The sequence below is a fragment of the Plodia interpunctella genome, chromosome 29, assembly GCF_027563975.2.
Source record: "Plodia interpunctella isolate USDA-ARS_2022_Savannah chromosome 29, ilPloInte3.2, whole genome shotgun sequence".
Classification (NCBI taxonomy): domain Eukaryota; kingdom Metazoa; phylum Arthropoda; class Insecta; order Lepidoptera; family Pyralidae; genus Plodia; species Plodia interpunctella.
Genome location: NC_071322.1, coordinates 4,046,062 through 4,069,692, shown reverse-complemented (window position 1 = coordinate 4,069,692; position 23,631 = coordinate 4,046,062). Strand labels below are relative to the sequence as shown.

The 23,631-nt window shown below is 36.5% G+C and overlaps 2 protein-coding genes and 1 long non-coding RNA gene across 5 annotated transcripts; 2 read left to right on the top strand and 1 right to left on the bottom strand.

Moving 5' to 3' along the window:
- The first annotated feature begins 9 nt into the window (after nucleotides 1-9).
- Nucleotides 10-1,597, top strand: LOC128682295 (uncharacterized). Its single transcript, XM_053766936.1, has 2 exons — nucleotides 10-144; nucleotides 614-1,597. The coding sequence occupies exons 1-2, from the start codon at nucleotides 126-128 to the stop codon at nucleotides 1,543-1,545; spliced, it is 951 nt and encodes a 316-aa protein (XP_053622911.1). The 5' UTR covers nucleotides 10-125; the 3' UTR covers nucleotides 1,546-1,597.
- On the bottom strand, nucleotides 1,589-23,631 carry LOC128682285 (uncharacterized). 3 transcript variants are annotated; one of them, XM_053766918.2, is made up of 10 exons: nucleotides 23,395-23,631; nucleotides 14,823-15,035; nucleotides 12,185-12,316; nucleotides 10,661-11,413; nucleotides 9,590-9,732; nucleotides 7,578-7,676; nucleotides 6,736-6,794; nucleotides 6,240-6,342; nucleotides 5,232-5,309; nucleotides 1,589-4,027 (listed from the first exon to the last, which is right to left on the bottom strand). In XM_053766918.2, the coding sequence occupies exons 2-10, from the start codon at nucleotides 15,027-15,029 to the stop codon at nucleotides 3,943-3,945; spliced, it is 1,659 nt and encodes a 552-aa protein (XP_053622893.1). In that variant the 5' UTR covers nucleotides 15,030-15,035; nucleotides 23,395-23,631; the 3' UTR covers nucleotides 1,589-3,942. The 3 variants fall into 3 exon arrangements, with proteins under 3 accessions (XP_053622893.1, XP_053622894.1, XP_053622895.1); XM_053766919.2 differs by having other exon boundaries at nucleotides 6,240-6,339; XM_053766920.1 differs by having other exon boundaries at nucleotides 6,240-6,330.
- On the top strand, nucleotides 14,438-16,229 carry LOC128682304 (uncharacterized). Its single transcript, XR_008406108.1, has 3 exons — nucleotides 14,438-14,530; nucleotides 14,837-14,988; nucleotides 16,094-16,229. It is a non-coding gene; the product is annotated as an uncharacterized LOC128682304 (long non-coding RNA).

The following is a 23,631-nucleotide window of genomic DNA, read 5'->3' as shown; positions in this document are numbered from 1 at the left end:
CAGAAATTATAATCACTTATGTAAGCAATTTATGTGAATCTGCGTCTACTTTTTCGACTAAACAATCAAATTTACTCTCGAATCCAATGCGCTGAATTAATATGTCAGCTTTATGTCTGTAAATTATGATTAGAATCATTTTAAGTAAGTATTAATCCATACTAATATTATAAACGTGTATGTCTCTCATTCACGTCAGAATATTGCAAAATATTGTGTGTGACATTTCATGTAATAGCCAAGTTCCTCAGCCATGCCGAATACGAATAGTGTTATTTTTAAACCAACCGACCAATCAACGTCATTTGTTCTAATTTTAGTTAATTTTAGTTCCATACATAAATAAATGTATGTTTAATTATCCGTTCCAACGCTAATTACTCTATGTGGTTCGCGGTCGAAGGGGGTGAGGTGGAACGGCGGCGCCAAAGCGAATGCGCAAAAATAGAGTGGGTTGACGTCAGACAGGCGGCCGGTTGTAAAATCACAGACGAATCTTCTAAATTTTAATATTTTTTTTTACGTTAACCCCGGAATTCGCGGCTTCACAACCCCGAACACAACCGGGATCATGCAGAGATGAGAGAAAGAAGTAACTAAAATTAATTTTCAGTTTCGCTTATTACTAGCGTTTTATCAACCATTCATCTTCGTGATAATGCTCGGCGGAGTTATAATGACGACACATCGATAGCACAAGACAAATATTCCGAAGACAAAAACGAAAATACTGAAAGTTTGAAAGAAACCGATGGAGACATTGATGATACATCAGATGGAATCGAGAACGCAAGAAGAGGTCTAATGGATTGGTTCAAGAAAGTGTTTAGAATTAAGAAAGCTAATAACGATCATCCGGCAGCACGGACAAGGAAAGAAGACACTACTGATGGTATTACTAACTCAACTTCAGAATTAAAAACGTCATTTTTTCCCAATTCAAACGGACCTAGACGTAACACTGGATGGTCGCAACATTTGTATGACAATTTCGTGTTGCCGCGACTCACAAATCGTAATGCCACAGACAACACAAACATTTACGAGGCAATTAACAAACTAACCGAGGTAATAATTGAATTAAATAATAATTTAAACAGCAAAAACAACAATGATTATGTACTTTTAAACGTGCCGAGAGATAGTTTAAAAAGTGTTCGAGTAAAACGCGAAGTAGACACGAAAAATGAAACGGATAATGGTAGAAGAAGTACAAACGTGTTTAGATATAAATTGGCAAGTTATTTTAAGGAGATACTTGATGATTTGAAGAAGAAAATGTCAAGTTTAATCGCTGTTAAGGAGGAATATTACAACGTCAATGCGTTTAAAATTGGTTACCTAATGGCAAACTTGGACATTTTGGAGAAAAATCTAGTTCGTTTCAAAAACGACATGGACGGAAACGCTTTGAAATGGGATGATATCGAGATGATTGAAACGTTTGACACACTCAAAGTGCACCATTACACAATATCGAAATTAATAAAATCCCTATTATATTACTTGGGAAAAGGTGAAAAACGTAACATGGACCACATGTGAATATGTAAAATTTTGTACAAGATGACGAAATAAAAATAAGGAAAACATATAATATTTTTTATTTTCAGTCCATTTAAACATAACATTAACGATTCAATATTAACTTATGATTATTATATTTACTTTAGACTGGACTTAAGTATATAATCACGCTTTCATCTACACATAAATATATGTATTGTAGGCCGTATCCAGCGATTTAAATTATAACGACACGTTAGTCTGTTTTGGTCGGAAAGAGAGTACTTAACATAAAATACATAAGTTTCGCTTGTTATTCATTATGTTGTCTATAAATATTTCAGAAAGAGCAAAACTAATTTACAGCCAAACGGTTTTACAGCCTAGCATATGTAGGTAGCTGACATCGTAAACAATAACGTTTGTTCTAACGAGTTTTGATATGACATTCAGTTATATTAAAACTCGTTAAACTTTAGATATAAATGTTTTTAAAAGTTGTGTGATTGTGTGATTTGTTATACATAAGCGTCATTTTGTCTACATGCTCAGTCGACGGTACTGAACAACTTGAAACATAGGTAAGTACCTATTTAATTTTGTATAGAACAGCTAATTTTTTTTCGCGATTTCGGAGTTACTTCCATACTGACAGTTGTTCAGAATCATGGACTGAGCATGTAAACAAATTATTACCAATGTATTAAAAGTCACCTTGTATTGTCGTGTCCTTACATTCGTACTTCCATGTTTACGTCTTTGCGTTAGCGCTGCCCTCCCACCTCACCCGCCCCCCTCGTCCGCGGTCAACATTGAGTGTTTAGTATTGGAACGGATAATTAAACAAAATATTTAATGTAATATGAAAGTCAAATTTTGCGAATTATCAATATAGTCGAACGAAGCCCCTTGCTTATGACGTCAGCTGAATCCTACGAATTTGCTTTTATTTCGAAAACATTATATTTTGTTGCTTAAAGAATTATATCAGGACCGATCACTGAAATGTTTTTCAGTGATCGGTCCTGATGTAATTCTTTTAATATAAGTTAAGCACCCACTTTCCGAATAAATAACTCTATTTAATTTGATCGTCGACATCTGTGTTACTTATTATAATAATCTAAATTAATGGTGCTTATAGATCTTCTAAACTAAGTTTATCAAAATCAGTACAGACTGTCAACAAAGAGAAGAAAACATATTTTTGACGATAAATATTTTTTTGCGATTGCAACACCAAATAGAACGATCAACATTGGTTGATAAACGCCCAGTGTTGCCGGCCGACAGGACACAGCGCCGTCATTTATTTCCATCACTTTCTTTACAGACTGTAAGCTTTACTTTAACAACAAATAGATAAGTACCTACTTCACATTAAAATCCATCCATCCATTAACATCATCATCAAAGAAATAATAAAAAAAGATTTCAATAAAATAAAAAATTCGTTACATGCCAAAAGCAAAGTAAAAATAAAATAAATCTTGTATTAAACTCAAACTCAAAAAAAATATTTAAATGAAGTTTTTTTTCAGCATTGCAAACTTTATAAAAATCAAATATACCTAAGTACTTAGATTAAAAAAATGCATTTTTATTTATATAAAAAATATATATATATATGCATATTGCTTAATTAAAGTAAAAAGTATTTTTGTACTTATTCCTTCACGACTACAGCTAACTAAGTATATTTTTTTTAAACTACCAAGTAGGTAGCATAAAGCCCACCTTATGGTAAGTGGTCACTTCAGCATATCAACGCGTGCAAAACACTAGGGGTGTCAAACGCGCGTTGCCTACTTTATGTCCAGGAATCTTTTGCCACAGTACCCTGTAATCACACTGACCTAACCTAATTCAATCCAAAACACAACAATGTAATTCCCTGTTTGACGGCTGATATGATGAGAGCGAGGTACCTACCGATGCAGACGGCTTTAACTATACAGAAGTTTTAACTTGTATCAAATAGCAGGTTCAAAATGTAATTATGCATATTGTAACCTAGTTTTTAAGCATTTTATGTGCAATACACTACCCTGGGGAGTGGAGTAACTCTCTGGGAACACAAAAAAAGCTATACAAAGGTATTAGTTACATATTTAACTGCACAATATTATGTAATCCTTATGCTGTACATGTTTGCAAATAAATTAATTATGAATTACAACAATATGTTACAAAAACCTTCCAAAGGCGCATAAGGTACATAGAGACTAACATCAACTAACAATAACAAAAGTCGTATACAAAAATTTTCCTTTTTTTAGTTTTAATTATTTATTTATTTTATTTTGTGGTATTAGGATTTCTCAATTACCGTATAAAGATATGGGGAAAAGAGATAATGTGGACATAATGACGTGTTACGTTTGTATGTTTCGTAGCAATAAGTTTAAGTTGTTTCAGTCAATTTGTTGTAAAAAATCACCGTGCTCTATTAACTTGTGCTTTCCTCAGCGGCTGCGTTATGGCGTCCAGCACCACGCCGGCGGCATTCACTTTGCTGCATCTGTAAAAGTGATATGTTTTATTTTTTTAAATGTCACTGTCATTTTACTTATAAAAAAGTCAGAAAGATCCTAACTAATATTAAAAATGCGAAAGTAGGTTTGTTTGTTACCTCTTCACACTCTATTCACTCAAGCAATCTTCATGAAATTTGAGTGACAGACTTGCACACATGTAGTTTGAAGTATGGAGAAGGACATAGGGTACCTTTCATCCGGAAAAAAAATTATTTCTGAATAAATGCCTTTCACTTAGAATACATACTAATATTATAAACGCGAAATTTTGTCTATCTATCTGTCCGTCTTTCTATTCGCTTGCACGGCTAAACTGCTTCACCGATTTTGATGTTAATATAAATATTACAGTTAAAGAACCCAGTTCAAACATAAACTACATTATTTTCAAAAATCAACCCACAAATGACGATGTAGGAGAACTTAAGAAGCCCCAACGCTTCCCCTACCACCACACATTGCGCTGGGAATCGTCGTAATCACTCGGTTTGTGAGAGCCAGTAAAAATACCAAATATTGTTGGCAAAATAACTATATTTATTTAAGTTAATACAAATATAAAATAGAATAACTAAAAACGCGAAGTGTCCATGCGCCGACGGCTTGATGGGTTCAGTCCTGGGGAGAGAAGCTGCGCCCGCGCGCCGCGCGCCTTCCCCGAGCAGCGTTTAGTTTTAAGTTTGACGACCTCGGTGGTGCAGTGGTAAGATTCTTGCCACTGAACCGAGAGGTCCCGGGTTCGATCCCCGGTCGGCTCATAATGGAAAATGATCTTTTTCTGATTGGCCCGGGTCTTGGATGTTTATCTATATATGTATTTATTAAAAAATATAGTATCGTTGAGTTAGTATCCCATAACACAAGTCTCGAACTTACTTTGGGGCTAGCTCAATCTGTGTGATTTGTCCATAATTATAAAAAAAAAAAGTTTGATACGCCGCCACATTCGGCGCATACTTACTTCCTTCCCAGCGCTTCACTACCGAGTACACATTGCTCAGTGCAATGTGTGGTGGTGGGGGAAGCGTTGTGGCTTCTTGAGTTCTCCTAGAACTATAACTGGGGGTGAAAGTTTGTATGAAACTCATGTCTGTTGCGTTTACGCAGAGAAATTGACGCGGGCGCAGCCTCTGTTGGAAGCTAGAAGGTATACAATAACAACACGCGTGTAGTGTAGGAGGTAAGTACCTGGGGAACATGCGGTCGCAGGGCAGCGCGGCCGCGCCCGCCAGCGGCAGCTCGCCCCACAACACGCGCAGCGCTACACTGTATGTATGTTTGTCATAACTTTATTACAAAAGAATATGTAGGTAGGTATTATAAATATCAATTTTTCATTTAAATTAATTTAATAAATATTTATACTTGTACTTAGTTTCATATATTTTTTAAATAATACTTAATTTTTAAAATTATATTAAATTCTTACAAATTAGAGGTAGGATATTAGTACAAACAAAGAACACATAAAAAAACAATCCCATCCCAGTGTCCCAGTGGAACAGTGGCAGGGATTGGATTATTCATTGTCCCACTGTCTCATTGTCCCACCGTCTCATTGTCCCATTGTTTCATTGTCCCACAGTCCCATTGCCTTACTGTCTCACAGTACCACAGTCCCCTGTCTCCCCATTTCTCTGTTTCCCTGTGTCCCTGGCGCTAGACTGTTGTTTGTTTGTTATAGTATTCGACTAAATTCAGCTTAGGTTATTACTCTCCGCCCGCACACTACCGCCTACCTAATCAATATTAATATTATAAATGCGAACGTCTGTCTGTCTGTCTATTCCGCTTTCACGGCTAAAGCGCTCTGGACCGATTTTGATGAAATTTGGTAACCAATATATTCCGATCAAACATTGACTATAATGCGTGGTGAAAGTTTGTGTTCCGCTTTCGCAGAATAACACTCGCGGGCGAAGCCGCGGGTGAAAGCTGGTTTATTATATTTCATATAATGAGGAAGAGAAAGAAGAAGAATTTAGTATAGAATAGAATAGAAATAAGTTAATTCAAAAAACTACAGACACACACACATAATAACCAAAAATGAAAATTAAGATAAAAAAAAACAAAACGTGGTTATGGGTGTGTGTGCCGCAGCAGTCTAAACAGGCCACAACTCTGTGGTGATATTACTCTAGGAGAGCAATGCACAGATTTTAAGTTGGAGCCTGAATTCAATTGGAAGTGTACCCGTTTATCTTCGCCATGGTGGAGTACGGCGCGGGAAGCTTGCTGCTGGCGATCAGGTTACGGCAGTACACCAGCCACACGCAGTCCAATTCTGTGTACACTGCTGTTTGTAAAGACGATTATTTATCTATTTCATACAATCAAAATCTAGTGTTGCCCAGGGCTTCGCTTCCGTGAGAATTTTGATATAAAATATAGCCTATAGCAATCTTGGATAGTGTACCTTTCTAATGGTGAAAGAATTTTTGAAATCTGTTCGGTAGCTTCGGAGATTACCCCAATTGACAATCGCTACCTCTTTATAATCATATTATAGACTAGATGTTGCCCAGGGCTTCGCTCCCGTGGGAATTTTGAGATAAAATATAGCCTATAGCAATCTTGCATAATGTACCTTTCTAATGGTGAAAGAAGTTTTCAAACATACAAACTCACAAACGCTTACCTCTTTATAATAATAGTATAGATTATATATTTAGTTATTATTATAATTTACCTCGCCGCGAGTCCCTGAGCGGTCGTTGCGGCGCGTGCGCAGCGTGGCTGAGGGCCAGCCTGCAAGATATTACATTCTTTTAACACAAATTTTTGTAAGTAATGTAATCCACGCTATGCGGTAATTTGTCTGTTTTTTTATTTGGTATCACAGGTGTTTGGTATGCATGATAAAGAACCCCGTGCCGCAAAAAGAGGGTTGTTATGAAATAAGATCTCTCTGACAACAATAATTAAGCTAATATACCTTGTGATTTGCAATAAAATTTGAATCTGAAAACATTATATACATAATTATAATACACAAACTGCACTCCATAGCTTTACACCCGTGAGAATTTCAGAATAAAATGTATTTGACAGGTATGTGTTATTCCAGGTTATGTTCTACCCGTGTACCAAATTTCATAAATAAGTACATGATTACAATACACTAGGTACGCCCCGTAGCTTCGCTTCTGTGAGAATTTCGGAATAAAAAGTACACTCTATGTTATTCCAGGTTATATTCTACCAGTTTATACACTAGGTTTCATTTTGCGTGTAACAGTAACAAACTTCGCAGAGTTACACACACATCCTCACAAACTTTCGCATTTATAATACTAAATGTTCGCCGCTTTACAAAATTCTGAATATTTCAAAAACGACTGAATCGATTTTGATGCCCCGTGTACTTAAAAATTCTATTGGCATATCCTGCATAACTTTAAAATTTCATCAAAATCGGACCAAGGCTTCGATAGTTATCGCGTTACAAACATACATACAAAAAATTTATTTTTACCCCAAGTAAAATGTTAGATTTAGTGGTATTATTAATAGGATTATTCCACAGCTCACTTCGTATTCCTGTAAGCCCGTCCGAGGTGTATGGCCGCCCGCGCCGAGCTCGCGCCGATCTCCAAAATGTTGTCCAGAACGCTAGCGCCCGTGTTGATACTGTAAAATTCGAATGGCACTTCACTCCCATTTGGCAATCACTTTCATTTCTCCTGACCTTGACTTGCTTAACGATTCCGTAAAATTCGAAACTCACATCACTCACACTTGGCAAATCATTTTCACTTCTCCTGACTTTGACCGTTATTTGGCATACTGTCAGTTACTTGCGACGTGATGTGATGTTCAAGTGTTGTGAACTGCTCCCAGTCGACGCTTGAGCAGTTTGTGATTCTCAGAGCGTTTCGTTTCGACCGCTCCGACCACGAAGTCATCTGTCAACCTTCTTATTATGCAAGGAATAATTTCCAAAATCAATCATTCGTGGAATTGACATTACCACAGTGATACTATTAATGAGTTTTAAGTCAGATAGCAAAACTGATTGTTGTCTTTGTTAAAATTTGAAAAATGGTAATGATAGACGCAGCTTTTCGAAACGCTCTGAGAAACATTCGCCAACAGAGTGCTGACTCGAGTCAGGCATAGAATACTCGAGTGTCAATGTCGCTATGCAGGTCTTGTTGACGGAGTGCCTGGCGTGTTCTGTGTGCATTATGCGAATTTTCTGTTTACATCTCATCGTCGAGTCGATTCGAAGTGAGACGCAGCTAACCAATCACAGTGCGCTATTGTGACGCGTCGACAACCACACCGCAATTGATTGGTTCGCTGCGTATCACTTTTCCCTCGTATTTTAGCGTTGTATAGATATTATAAGTTACTAGCTGCGGCTCGCGGCTTCGCTCCTTCGAATTTCGAGATAAATAAATATATTAAGACAAATCACACAGACTGAGCTAGCTGCAAAGAAAGTTCGAAACTTGTGTTATGGGATACTAACTCAACGTTACAATATTTTATAACAAATACATATATACAATGTCTCTATGTGGTTTTCCAGGTTAGAAAGGAAGAAACTTTATTTCTTTCTTTCATAATGTGTTATTCCAGATTATATCTACCCGTCTAATTTCATAACAATCGGCCCAGTCGATTTTGCGTGTAAGAGAAGGAGCAGAAGATTCAGATATATTTTTCACTGGCTTTTACCCGCGGCTTCGCCCGCGTTTATTGCGTGTCCGCTCATAACAGCAACGTATCGCGATGACACCTATATCAGGTTTTAAGTTAGATCTTCCGCTATATAACTGTGAAAACAGCATCAAATTCCATCCATTAGTTTTTACGTGATGCGCGAACAAACATCATGAAGACACCCCATAATTATTTTTCTATGTACAGACATAGCTCACTTACAGTTAAAACTACATGGGACATTTACAATCAACAGCACATCAACCTACCCAAATACATTGCAAACTCGTCGCTATTACCGCGACATAGAGGTTCATGCGGAGTAACTTGATGTGCTGCGGAGTAGCTTGACTGTACATGGGAGATAAAGAAAATACTGGTGTCAGATTTTCAAGTCGCCTAAAGGCATCTGACATTATTTTTACGAAATGTATATACTATACAGGGTTACTGTTATCTGACGCATAGCCTTCCAAAGGCGCATAATTATGAGCCTTTGGTACACATAGGCTAACATCTTTGTGTCTAAACGTAATAAATACAAAAAAACCTTTATACCTTTACCTTTAAACCTTAATAGTTTTAATGTCGTTTCTATAAAACGTTAACTCTATGTTCGATTTCGCTACATAACGCTACTGTACTGTCTCGTGTCGCTCGGCTATTACATACAGTTAACATGTGTGGAATCACAAATTAGATTGTATTTTCTTTTATATGAAATTTAACTACGAATCACGAAAATTCGATAATAATTGCTCACGCATCAGTCGATAACAATTGCTTAATCACGATAATAATTGCTCGTTTCGATGTACCCAAGTAGTCTTTAGAAGGTTTTGCGTTTGATACCAGTAACCCAGTATATAGCTCACGTCAAAGCGCCGTCGTCAGTGTCATAGCGCTGTGTGGACGCTGATATCTCGTTCTGTATGCCTTCAATCTTGCTAGGGTCCATGAAGAGGGCGTTGAAAGCGAACACGTTTGGGTCCTTCAGCATTTTTAGACGCGTCGCCTCCTGATAAACGAGAGTTCACAAGCTTTTATTCAGTTTCACATACATGTCCGTTTGTCTGTCTGTAATAAAATCTCGCGAAAATTTCAAATCACACAGATTGAGTTGGCCACAAAGTAAGTTCGAGACTTGTGTTATGGATTACTAACTCAAGGATACTATATTTAATAATATACATATATAGATAAACAACCAAGACCCAGGTCAATCTGAAAATATCATTTTCCGTGTTGACCTGACGGGGATCGAACCCGGGACTTCCAGTGTATCAGTCCGCCGTGATAACCATTAGGCCACGGAGGTCGACAAAGGGAGGTCTTCATTATAAAATGAGTTCAAACTCAATGGGGTTTATTTATAAAACTTTCCAAAAAATCCCATTTTAAAATTATTTAATTACTCTTTTTTAAATTATACAGGGTTGTTTACGGTATCTAACGCATAACCTTTAAACCTTCCAAAGGCGCATAAGGTAAATAGAGACTAACATCTTGTGTGCTATGACTGTTGTCTAAACTGAAAAAATCTGTTTTTAGTTTTAATGTCGTTTCTACAAATTCCGCTACATAACGCTACTGCACTGTCTCGTGTCGCTCGGCTATTACATACAGTTAACATGTGTAGAATCGCAAATAAGATTGTATTCTTTTTTTATATGAAAAAAGAACTACGAATCATAGAATAAAAGTCGTAGAATAAAAGTTGCTTGTTTCGATGTACCCAAGTAGTTTTTAGGAGGTTTTGCGTTCGATACCAGTAACCCTGTATACATAAATTTAAGTACATTATTATTATTTATTACAGAAATACAATTTGGAAAAGTACAAGGGCTGAATACCACGTCGCGCCGCTTCTTTTTCACTGTCACACTCTCACAGTTTTAATGTCACACAAACGACATCAGAGGAGCTCTCTATGAAATTTAACATACCTGATTTTCCCACGCCATCAGCTGAATATTATGCAGCAACATCACATCCAACGACAATATCCCGAACGATAATAGATCTGTCGTATTCAATATAACCTTCCCTGAATTATTAGACACAGTATAATTATCTCCAAAATAGATATCTCTCAATTTGGCCAAAACTATTGATACGTTCCCTTCTAAAATACTTTCGTTCAACGCTTTTAATACTTGTCCAAATTGATCGCTAGCTTTTTTAGTACCATTTTTGTTGTTAACAACAAAATCTGGATCTGATGTTAACCAATTATGTAATTCTTGCACTTTCTCTATTAAATAACTAATCATTGTATTACTTTGAATGTAATCGTCGTATAGATTTTCGTCATTGTAATAGTCATTGTAATCATCTTGTTTGCGCAGTCCAGCCACGTAACCATCGGATAGTCTGATATTTTTATGTTTATTTATGAATATATCAGGCAGTGTTGGTTTAAAATCTGGTATTGTGTTGTCTTCTAGAGGCAATTTCGCTTCGTGTTTCTTTTCGATTCTTCTTTCTTCGTGTTCTATGCTTTCGTGTATTGGATGTATTTGAGGTTTAGACGCAAGATTAGCTTTTCTATCGCGGATTACGATGGCGTTTTTGAAAATTGGCAACTTCTCTAATATCGGTAATTGGATATCGTCCGTCTGTTCTGTGTATTCTGTTGACGATTGTTTTGTGGGCGTTTCTTTTTGTGTGTATTTTGGATGATTCGAGTAGACTGGCTCCTGTAAATGTGATTTAAAATGACCTTAATATCAAATGATATAAAACGTAAAAATCTATAAAATCTGTTGCGTATTTTTAAAGATAGGTACAGACAGAAGGAAGCGACTGTTTGTTTTATACTGTGTAGTGATTTGTCATATAATTGATATATTATTATCTCACCGCAGCCTTGGGTCACTGTTAGGGCAACGATTAACTACATAATAACAAAATCTGTCAGGCAACAACCGCATTCTCAACGAGGGTTCACATTAAGCAAAGCCGATCATAAAATCAGAGCTAACCTTTAATGCATATGAAACTAAGTATATATTATTAGTCTAAGTTATAGTCTGTGACATTCATCACTGCCTCAGTTCTCGTCCGAGCTTCCTCAAAGGTGCCAGCTGAAAATCAGCTGTTACTCTTCTGGGTAATATATCGCTGAGCTGAGTCTTTTTGTTACTTAATGGCACAAAATTTTAAATATTTTTAGTTTGTATTTTCTTTGTCTGTAATTATGTGAATCAGTAACAAATAAAGTTTTATCTATCTATCTAGGTAAGTCTTCAAAATTTCAACGTGTTTTACGCGGACTCGGTGCTTTGGGCGTCACAGTCGTGAATGAAACCCAAGGAGATGAGGGAAATATAACCGATCTAACCAATATAATCGTTCCGAAACGCTAGTAGTTTGTAGCTTTGGTAAATATCATTTAATTTAGAATATGACGTGAAAGTGTGCCTGTGAAGGCCTAATTTCTGTATAAATTTAATTTTGATTTAACTCACAGGATTGTCAAACAGTTCAGCAGTGTAGGTCTGGCCGGCGCCCCACCTGGTAAGCACCACGGTGGCCAGCACCAGCGCCGCGCACACCGCGAAGCACGATGCGCTTGCGACGATCCACACTTTCAAAGGGACCTGCGCAAACAAATTTTTCGTCGAATTAATGAAATAATAATATATATATGTATGAAGAAATAGAAGCTTTCATTAGTGATCCTCCCTCATAACTTACACACAAACAAGTTATTACTCATTATATTTATATCTAAATACTATTGTATATGATGATTAGGTATAAAATTGTAATTTAATAAATATACTAGTGTTATCATAGCAAGCGTACACTTGGTTGCACCAACCGAGGAAGCAGGGTCCGCAAAAAGCCTCTTTTAAATTTAAAATTATTTTCTATTGTGTTAATGTATTGAAAGTGTATAATTTAATGAAATTATTGTGATTTGTATCTAGAATTAAATTAAATAACATAGGAAGGAAGGAGCGGAGTCTCCTGGCACAAGCATATTTTTGCTTAAAAGGAGGCTCCAGCAACACGCACAACCATTGTAATTCATAGATACCCAATAAACATATTTTATTTTATTTTTTTATTTATTATATATATTTAAGTGTTCTATAAAATTATTAGGTAGTTGCACTTTATCGCTCAACAATGCCATCTCTGTTTGGTCTAATACTTCATTAATTGTAAAATAGGTAATTTGTTTACCCTACTCTGAGCTGAGCCACCACATCATTCTCGTATCGTGGCTGGTGGTAGCTAGGTTTGAAAGTGCATGATATAACAGTTTCTGAATTGCACAATGACCATAATGTGTACATGGCCTAGTGATCTGAGGTTAGGTTACTGACCTCTCTTGTAATTTTAAAAATATTGTTTATTTCGAAAAGATAATTAAAGTTCGCATACTCGATTTGCATTCGGATGTGCGTGTGGTCTGAGGGTCCACTTATTGAAATTCTATGAAATTATGCTTGGGATTTAGTGAACATTCCAATAGAATTGTGAAAGCTGGAATTAGATTTTGTGAAAGCCAAATAGGCGAGTTACAATGTTTTACGAAAGGACCTAAGTCCTCATAGTGTGGTCTGTGGGCCCGCCTGTATCTCAAAAACTATGCTACAGATTGACGAGCTCGGTGGCGCAGTGGTAAAGTGCTTGCCTCTGAACCGAGAGGTCCCGGGTTCGATCCCCGGCCGGGTCATGATGGAAAATGATCTTTTTCTGATTGGCCCGGGTCTTGGATGTTTATCTATATATGTATTTGTTATAAAATATAGTATCGTTGAGTTAGTATGCCATAACACAAGTCTCGAACTTACTTTGGGGCTAGCTCAATCTGTGTGATTTGTCCTAATATAGATAAAGTTTTTACCCCAAAGGTTTTGCATAACAAAATTTGTGAAAACAACATTCTGACGCTATTTTGTTGGGGAAGCCACTTCGTGCCAGCTCCACATTATCGCTGAACTCGGACACATGCGTGAATATTGCGTAGTTAGTATGAGTGCTTTTGTTTACCGCAATGAAAACCCAGCAATGTATACCGAATCATACAGCGGGAAGCGCATTTTGTTTACTAATATACTAGCCGCGCCCCGGGCGTTCGCTCTCGTGGGAATTTCGTGATAAAAAGTAAGTAAGATAATGCCAAGAAAGTTGTTGTGTGTGTTTCATTCCACGTAATAACCACGACCCTCAGCCATTAGCAATGCGACATTGAAGAAGATATTTATTTTCGAAGTAATCCCGTCCGACAGTTAAGAAACGTCGATGCGTTGCTCAACCTATGTTATCACAGGTTACTTGCGCTTGCGCAGAGCGCCGCTATTAGTTTTTCCGCAGTTACGTGGTCCCCGGTTGCTTCATAGTAGATTCAAATTACTTATAAGTAGCTATCTACTTACTTTTCTATCCTAATTACGTCACTATCCTACAACATTATAAATGCGAAAGTTCGCGAGGATGTACCTATGTTTGTTACACTTTCACACAAAATCTACTGGACGGATTGTTATGAAATTTGGTACACGGGTAGAATACAACATGGAATAACACATAGGGTACTTTTTATCCCAGAATTCCCACGGGAGCGCAGTCCCGGGGCGCAGCTAGTAAATTATAATATTAGTTAGCATTAGGGTTAGCTCATAGATAAAATAAATATTTATTTTATCAATGGATTAGCTATTTCTAACTTGCCAAATCAGAATAACTATGTAGATGACAATAAGACAATATGATGTCACAATTTATTATACACTTTAATCAGAAGAAAAAATATTTGTAATATCTTCATTATAATTACAAAGAACAAATGTAACAAGAAGGTCTGTACACATACAGTGTTGTACAAATATAAATTGTTTATCGCGTTATAAAACTGACGATTTCAATGAGTTTTTACTCTTTATATAGCCAAATTTCATACATTCTGTCACCTATCGCGTCTCAAAACCCCCATTTTGTATCAATATTTTATGTTAAAGCTTGCTATTTGTATTTAATACTACGAAGCAGGAAAACAGGCATCACACCTGATGGTAAGTGGTCGCCGCAGCCTATCAACGCCTGCAACACCAAGGGTGTCAAACGCGCGTTTGCCTACTATGTGAAGCTTACGGTGGGTTTCGCAGGAATCCTGTCACACACAATTGGCCTCGGCGGCAGGGGGCGCCTCGCAGCCGTATTACCGCTCACCCCACTCGCCCCACTGGTTCCGCTGGTCCCAGCAGTGGGGTATACTCTGCTCCAGTCCGTGGTCATGGTGGCTCGGCTCTCGCAGGAGGTAGATGATGGCGGACGCTTCTCATACTCGTATTGGAACATTTTGACCTGAAAAATAAGATTTACACTTTGAAAAATAACATTTAACTTAGGCGTAAGTATTTAAAGTCAACAGCACATCAACCTACCCAAATTCATTGCAAACTCGCCGCGGGAATACCGGAATTTTGAGATATAGCCCATAGCAATGTTGGATAAAAGTACCTTTCTAATGGTGAAAGAATTTTTGAAATCAGTTCGATAGTTTCGGAGATTACCCGCTTTAAACATACAAACTCACAAAGGCTTACCTCTTTATTATGATAGTACTAGATGTTGCCCAAGGCTTCGCTCCCGTGGGATTTTTGAGATAAAATATAGGCTATAGCAATCTTGGATAAGGTACCTTTCTATTGGTGAAAGAATTTTTGAAATCGGTTCTATATTTATGTATCGGTAGTTTCGGAGATTACCCAACTCACAAACATATACTTCTTAATGATATAGATGGGTTTCTCGAGTAAGATTGGTACCCGAATTTTTGGTAAGAAACACGGCAATACGGGGCGTAATACGCACAATGGATAATCTCAATGTGTCCTTTTATGGCGATGGCTGAAAATCAGTGTTTTCTCCTTGAGCAATTCCACCACTGATTTGTATCCAATTTGTATCACTGCGGCACATAACGTCACGAAAACAATTTTATTATTATTATTTATCTCTATCTAGCATGTACAACTTTTAATTGTTTTATATATGTGTCTCAGTTGATGCCAATAAGCTTCTTATCTCTCTGTCTCATTTGGGCGTTATCCCGAGTTCCTCATCCATAAGGTAACAACATTTTAACTGAAATAATAATGAATATCGGCCAAAGATTCCTAATATTTTAAAGAAGTTTAACAATAAAATACATTTCATCTTAGCATCATATACAATCAATCAATCAATCAATCATCATCATCATCATCATCATATGCAATAAAGACCAAAAAAAAAATTAAAACAGACTTAGTTTTAAGTTATTTTTTGGCGACATTTTAAGTGAATCCGTAATTCGCTTAGTATTTAGATATATTCTGATTCACAAAATCAAATTTCAACTTTCACAATTATATTCATAGAATCTCAAGAAGTGGGCCCTCAGACCACACTCTCATGAAGAAGTAGCGGCGCAACAAACTTCACCGCAGCAGCAAGTGTATATTCAGTCCATTCGCGCCGGCGTACGTCGTGTGGAGACAGCATAGTGTTCCACTCCACATCCTCGTTGTTAGCGGGTGCACGTGCATCTCACTGCATTTACAGAATCCGGAAGCGTCACGCTTTTATCTCTCACAATATCACATAATCGTATTTCCATTGTCGAGTTCAATTACAGTAAATCAATTGAATATAATGTTCTACTAATGTCATAAATGCGAATGTTTGTGAGAGTATGCTTATTATATTTTTACGCAAAATCTACTGGACGGATTGTTATGAAATTTGGTACACGGATAGAATATAACCTGGAATAACACATAGGAGGATTCTTTTTATCCCAAAACTCCCACAAGAGCAAAGCCCCTATTATTAGCCCGACTTATGTCTTGCTTCAATATCGAAGTAAAGAATCCTTGCAACAACAACAATTCGCCGAACAGTTCAAACTTCGGCGAATTCAGTGTAAATTGCTGGTTTGTAATTGCGGTAAATAAAATCACTCGTACTAACTACGCAATGCTCACGCATTCGCGTCGGCGTGAGTTCGGCGAATTGATTATTGTAGGCTCCACACTGTCGCCGCAATGTAGCGATTGGGATCGCTAATAATTAAAATATATTATTATCTGATAACATTTAATACTCAGCTCCAGGGCCTGACTGCGTCAAAATAAACATCAAATAAAATCTTGTTGGGTTTTCTGTTCTTTGTTCGACATGCAATAAAGAGGTTTTTAAAATGTGATGAAGGAGTAGGTATCATTACAATACCCAGTCCGCCAGACTGTGGAGCCGGCATAAAAGTTTTCACATAGCCTATTCTCACGTTATTTAGTGACAGTGTACATATGTTTTACGCGCGTTGGGCACACAATTGCAGCATTAAGAAGATTACAGTATTTCTCTATAATGCCATGTAACGGCGGGAAGTGGACTGAGATAAGTGAATCATAGGGAACCGTTGCTTGTGCCTTGTCACACGAGCACAACGGATGGCTATGGATGGATCAACGCCCAGTCTAAACCATAGAAGCTACAAACGCGAAATTTGGGCAGTAGCTTTAGGTCATTACGTAGTGCTCAGATAAGAAATAAAAAAGGAATTTTCAAAATTCGACCCCTAAGGGGGTAAAAATTGGGGGTAAAGTTTGTATGAAAAATAATGAAAATCTTTACTGATCTACTTTAAACTTGGCACAAATGCTATGCAACAAAAAATAATGAAACCCGTGCTTTAGGATTTTGTAAAATTTGACCTTTAGGGTAGTGAGGGTGAAAAGAAATAACGAATAATCCCAAAGTTTTATTATGGTTTTATCCGAGCGAAGCTGGGCCGGGCCGCTAGTATATATTAGGACAAATCACACAGATTGAGCTAGCCCCAAAGTAAGTTCGAGACTTGTGTTATGGGATACTAACTCAACGATACTATATTTTGTAACAAATACCTATATAGATATACATCCAAGACCCGGGCCAATCAGAAAAAAATCATTTTCCATCATGACCCGACCGGGGATCGAACCCGGGACCTCTCGGTTCAGTGGCAAGAACTTGACCACTGCGCCACATTCATTGCATACTCGCCTCTATTGCCGCGCCATAGAGTTTCACGCAGGGGGTAACTTTATTTGCTATTGGCTGTATGTGCAAGTAACAAGAGACGCAACGTCTCCGCGTAAAGCCAGAGATTAATTTTTATTTTGTCCGGTCCTCTACATTGACGATCCATGAAGTTTGAGTTGAGATGCGGTCGACGGTTCACAATAATTAAAGTAAACACTTTGTTACTTCCATATGTATTGTATTATTTAGAAATTTAAGTTCCTACATAGTAAAATGGTTTCCCTGTAATCACCTATTCTTTGTCTTAATTACTTTTCACACGATTACTGTAGGCCTCTCGTTGGAAATTAGGGATAAAGAAGTTGTCTTCCTCCTGCTATTAATCCGGAGCTGTGACGCCCCAAGACCGTGATTCGCTAAAAAAAACTCCATATTGGAAACTAGCTTTTCCCGCGTAATATTTTATTAATTACAGTTATTTTTCGGGATGAAAATATTCTTAAGTCTTTCTCCGTGCTTCTCACTACACGTATGCAAAATTTCAATGAAGATTGTTTGAGTAAATATAGCTTAGAGGTAACAAACAAATTTCCTTACGTATTTATAATATTAGTTAAGATGAAAAATAATAGGCAGAGGTTACTTACATAGGGGTACAGTTATTTTTAAGGTGGGGTACCTTTCATTCCCGTGGGAAATTTACGCGGGCGAAGCCGCAACACCTAAATGTTTCGCTTACCAGGAATCGAACCTGAAACCTTGCGGGGTGCACTGACCGCTGACGGCGAGGTCACAATTGTTTAGGATTAGCCTCATAACAATGACATTCGCACGGCACACGCTCGTGTACCGTGAAAAGGTGGTATATTGTTTTAAGTTCTCATTGATGACGATGATTGATGGTCATTGGTCAGTGATGAAGGCATAGAATTTAATTAAAGTATTTTTCTTAGTATTGTAAGTACTTACTTTAGTAATCTAAAGGGTGATAAGGTGTTTGGAGCGTTGGCGCATTGTCAAGGAGAAAATAAGATTTCGTCATGTGTTGAAATTGGCGAGAAAAAAGTTGAATGTGACAGGCAAAGGAACTGAAGTCTTGTTCATAAATAGGTATTTATTTTTTACTAACGGCCCATGCCGGTAAAACATATTTTAACACCTAAACCTTCGGAACACAGATAAGGAATTATACTATCTATTCGTGAAAATCGCATGAAGACGAATATTATTATGTAAGGATGCGTAAGTAACGACGGCCTCAAATAAATTTCTGTTTTTTGGATAGATTTTATCTAAATATAATATGATTTTAGTATTAAAATTTTCAATAATTTAATTTTGGCAACGAAAATCTGCAAATTTTAAATTCAAAGCCCATTCCACCCCGATATTTTTTTTTTGTTGGTCTATGGTTTGAAGATTTAAATTAAGAATTAGAGAAATCGTATTTATCTCTAATAGAGATGGGAAAAGTGAATGCATCGTCGTAACTATATCGATATTTTTATAGGTATAATAAAAAAATAGGCGTTCTTTTTTTGTTACTATCATACCTACCAATTAAACCCAGCCTAATGAAATGTAAAAGCTCGAATTGAGACGAATTGAAAAAGTTTTTGTCATGGCGTAAAACCGAATTAGGACCACTATCTGGTGTGCCAAATGAAACATATCTTAGACGAATCGATTGTTTTGGTTAAAAAGCGGTGGCAACTTTAAATACTTTTGTACAACATAACAAAATTTAAACGGAAGTAAACAAATATTACCTAAGTACGACTAACAATAAAATAATATCTAACCTCAAATCAATTCATTATTCTTACATTTAAAACTTGCCTATACTCCGTTTTTCAATCACATTTGATACTAATACGGTAGGTACTTGAAAACTACAATAGTAACAGACATGAGAAGTAACTTATCAGTCCAAACTTATGGGTCCTCGAAAAATACTCGAAATGTCATAGGTTATAATTTCTATTTTTAGTCCCCGCCCAAAGGCAAAGATAACAAAATCAATTTAAATACATGGTCGGGTTCAGGCACGGGTCAGATAGCTGCTTTCATTTTAATGGGATTTATTCAATAAATTTCTTTTTAATTTAATACTTACTAGCTTTTGTCCACGATTTCGCCGCGATTTTACTTAATGGATTTTTATTTTTTAATAACCACAAATTAAAATCTACAACTTAATATTATGTGTTATTGCTAACACCGATGAGATTTTAACAACTCGCCTAAAGGTATCTAACGTAACTTTTAGGACTTCCTACCGTCATTTAGTGGGAATTAAGTAGTCGCATAAATACGTACATAAATAGTGAACTAAACTGTCCACCAATTTGCAGGTCTCCTCACGATATTTTCGTGTCGTTTCAAAAATATAATCTCGCGGTTCCACTCGCCTTAGTAGCTTGTGTCTTGTGTGTTATTCGTACTTCCCTCATTAAGATAAAATAGAAACGAATCCGCGTGACAAAATATCTTCTTGTTTTCACGTCGCTAAAACTACGCAAATGGTTATATTTTAAGCGTGTAGGTATAACATACGTACAGACCTATAATTACTTAATCATGTACTACTGGTACACAAGTACCTATACAACCGGAATATTTGCATACTACTTAAGGCGCTACGTACCCGCACACTAGCGCTATCATAACATTTTTATCGATTTCTTTTATTTCTTAGCGAAAAAAATTCTTGACAAGTTATGCCACATTAGGAACTTTATAAGAAAACTTGTTGCAGCCAGAAGCTTCGCTCCCGCGGGAGTTTCAGGATAAAAAATACCTACACTATATGTTATTCCAGGTTATTTTCTTCCCATGTACCAAATTTATATAATATCCTATCCTTCACTTCACTTCACTTCACGTGGTCGAGTGGGGTTTAGTCTTAAACCTTGTACAAAAGCATATTTGTATGGAAATCAATATTATTATGGCAGTTTATAAGTGAAAAATCTTTGTCACCATAGAAATCTTGAGGTTTATGTTGCTATAACGATTCACACCTCAAGTTGTAGGCAGCCTTACATACACGGTCGGACAATGCAGACGTTGGCCGCCCTTATGGAGTCTAGGCAACCGAGTTGTAATTGTCAAAAGTATGAAAAATTGAAAATAATATATGTGAAGTATTAATATCCTATGTTATTTATGTTCCACTCCAGAATCCTCCACAAAGTCATATTACAATATTATTAGGTATGTTACGGCTAAGCCTGGGTTTAGCCGACTATTCTTTGACGAATTTTTATATTGTACACATTTCCCTTGACTAACCTTTACGAACAATTTTTCTATCGCTCCTAGACAATCTATAAAAAGCAGATTTAAGTAAGTAGGCAAGGAAACATCGACAAATCTTGAATTTCCTTACAAAAGACCCCAAATTAATAACGTGAAGAAAAATTTACAGATATAGCAAAAAAAATCCTAAAAAACTGTAGCCAAAAATCTAGATATATTTAAAACTACTTAGCTATATACTAGAACGACAGTTATATACTTGATAAATATATAAATAGTATGTATCCATTTCATCCGAAACTTTCTATTCTATGACACACATTGTGTTTTAAATTTACTAGCCGTGCAGGATTAGTAATTAGCATTTCTTGTGATGCAGTTATCATCAACAGCCGTTCCATTCCAGCCATCAAACGTTCCCACTGCTGGGGCACTTGCCTTCTTTACGGATGGATAAGGAGTTTTGGTCCATGACCCACCACGCGGGCCCATTGCGGATTGGCGGGTTTTAACGACTGCAAATACAACCGGCACCAACGGCTTTACGTGCCTTCCGAAGCGCGGAGGATCTCAAGATAATTTTGGTCACATATCCAATTGCTGCCATTGAGCTTCTGTGCATCTCGCAGATGCAGCTGTCATGATTTTAATATCCATAAACAAGGAATGCCAGTGTGAGAATGAACTACCGGTTACAACTTGTGATCATAGATTTAAGTAAGTACTTCGGTGTACCTACTAATTCCATGCTTGTGACCCACTGTGGGTCCGATTGCTAATCAGCACATCTATTTCCAACCAATCGGTTTAAAGTCTGTAAATCCTACTTCCTACTAAGTAAGAGAAAGTTTGTGAGGATGTAAGATGTATGTTTTAGTTAATCTTTCACGCAAAATCTACTTTATGGATTGTTATGAAATTTGGTACACGGGTAGAATATAACCTGGGATAACACATTATTCAGAAATTCCAGGGCGCAGCTAGCTAGCATACTTATTTAGCCTTGTTCCATCCAAGCAACGATGTAAAAAATTAACTACAGATATAAATGAGTTATTTTTTTGGAGAGTATTAGAGAATATGTTGAACTGTGAAAATCATACACTACGTACTTTTACCCTGTTAGTCTTGCTCTGTCACCCGTATCTCCCAAGCCTTTAAATAACTATTTAAATTATAATTTAGTATCGAATAAACTCTTCTATAATGCAATGACATCTTATTGAATATCTCAAAATATAGGAGCTTCACTTTTTCTCTGAACCTCAGGGATTTTATAGAATCTATTTTTAAAATGTTTGTACAAAAACATGATGTTTTAGTGTTTGCGTGGGGTCTCCGTTATTGGAATGAATGGAATGAAGTGAAGGATAGGAAAGCTATGTTTGCATTACTCATTTGATCCAACTTAATTATGGTAATTGCCATTAGATATTCGTACTGACAAATCGGCTGTTTATGTAAAAAAAAATTGTTATTTTTATTTCTTATTTTTTTACTTAGTAATACAATACAGCTAAACGTGACCTTCCGACTTTTCGCAACTATTGACTCTGTCTACCCCGTAAGGAATAAAGACGTGACTATGGATCTGTATTTAGTACCTATAGCTAAAAAGTAAACAAATAAGAAATCATACTTGGTTTTGATTTTAAACAGCCGAAATAATATTCTTACTTACAAGAACTTAATTGCGAATTAATTTATGCTATAGTCACTTGACTATATAAATAGGTCAATGAATAAATAAGAATGTACTTATACCTAAGTACATACAGGTGTAAGTTGTCATACGCAAGTGTTTGTATGAAATACCTTTTCACTGATTAAATTACAATACTTAATGACTGTGCCATTCCACTTTACATGGAGTTGAATTAAAACAAAGAATATGTAAAGCACACGTTAAGTAATTATAAGTATTGTGTACTTACAATATCCATACTAATATTATGCGCGTCTGTCTATCTGTCTGTCTGTACGCTTTCACGGCTAAACCGCTGATGGACCGATTTTGATGATGTTTGGCGTTCCAAATTAGACTTTTTTTTTCTAAAAATAAACCCCCAAAAGACTATAATGGGGGGGGGGGGTGAAAGATTGTATGAAAATCGTGTCTGTTCCGCTATCGCAGTTAAAGTTATAATTTCGCGGGCTAAGCCGCTTGCAAAAATTATTTTAAAATATATTGCAGGAGCAAATTATTTTGGAAAACCAGAAATCTGGTATTAGGTCGATTTAGGAAATTAAGTAAAAGAAAATCTTTGCTAGCAAGAGTGTAACGATAGTTTTTATTTTAAACTATTGTTGCTTCTGCACCTAGATGACAAGCAGAAATTTCTATGTTATGAATAATCAGGAATAAACTAAAAAAGGCAAATAAATTACTTACCTCAACACAACTTCTAAGTCAATCAAAATCTCAATTAAAAGTCACTTTATCGACAAATCAATCGATTCAAGTCACATCACTAAAACACAATTTTATCATAAAAACGTTCAAAAAATATTGCAAACCAGTGTGATTTTGTTCTTTTCTCCTTCTCGAAAGCAAAGAAAGTACGAGCGACACAACCAAGCGTGCAGCCGAACCGGCAGTTTTTGTTGCACTAAAGTACATGTAAACTAA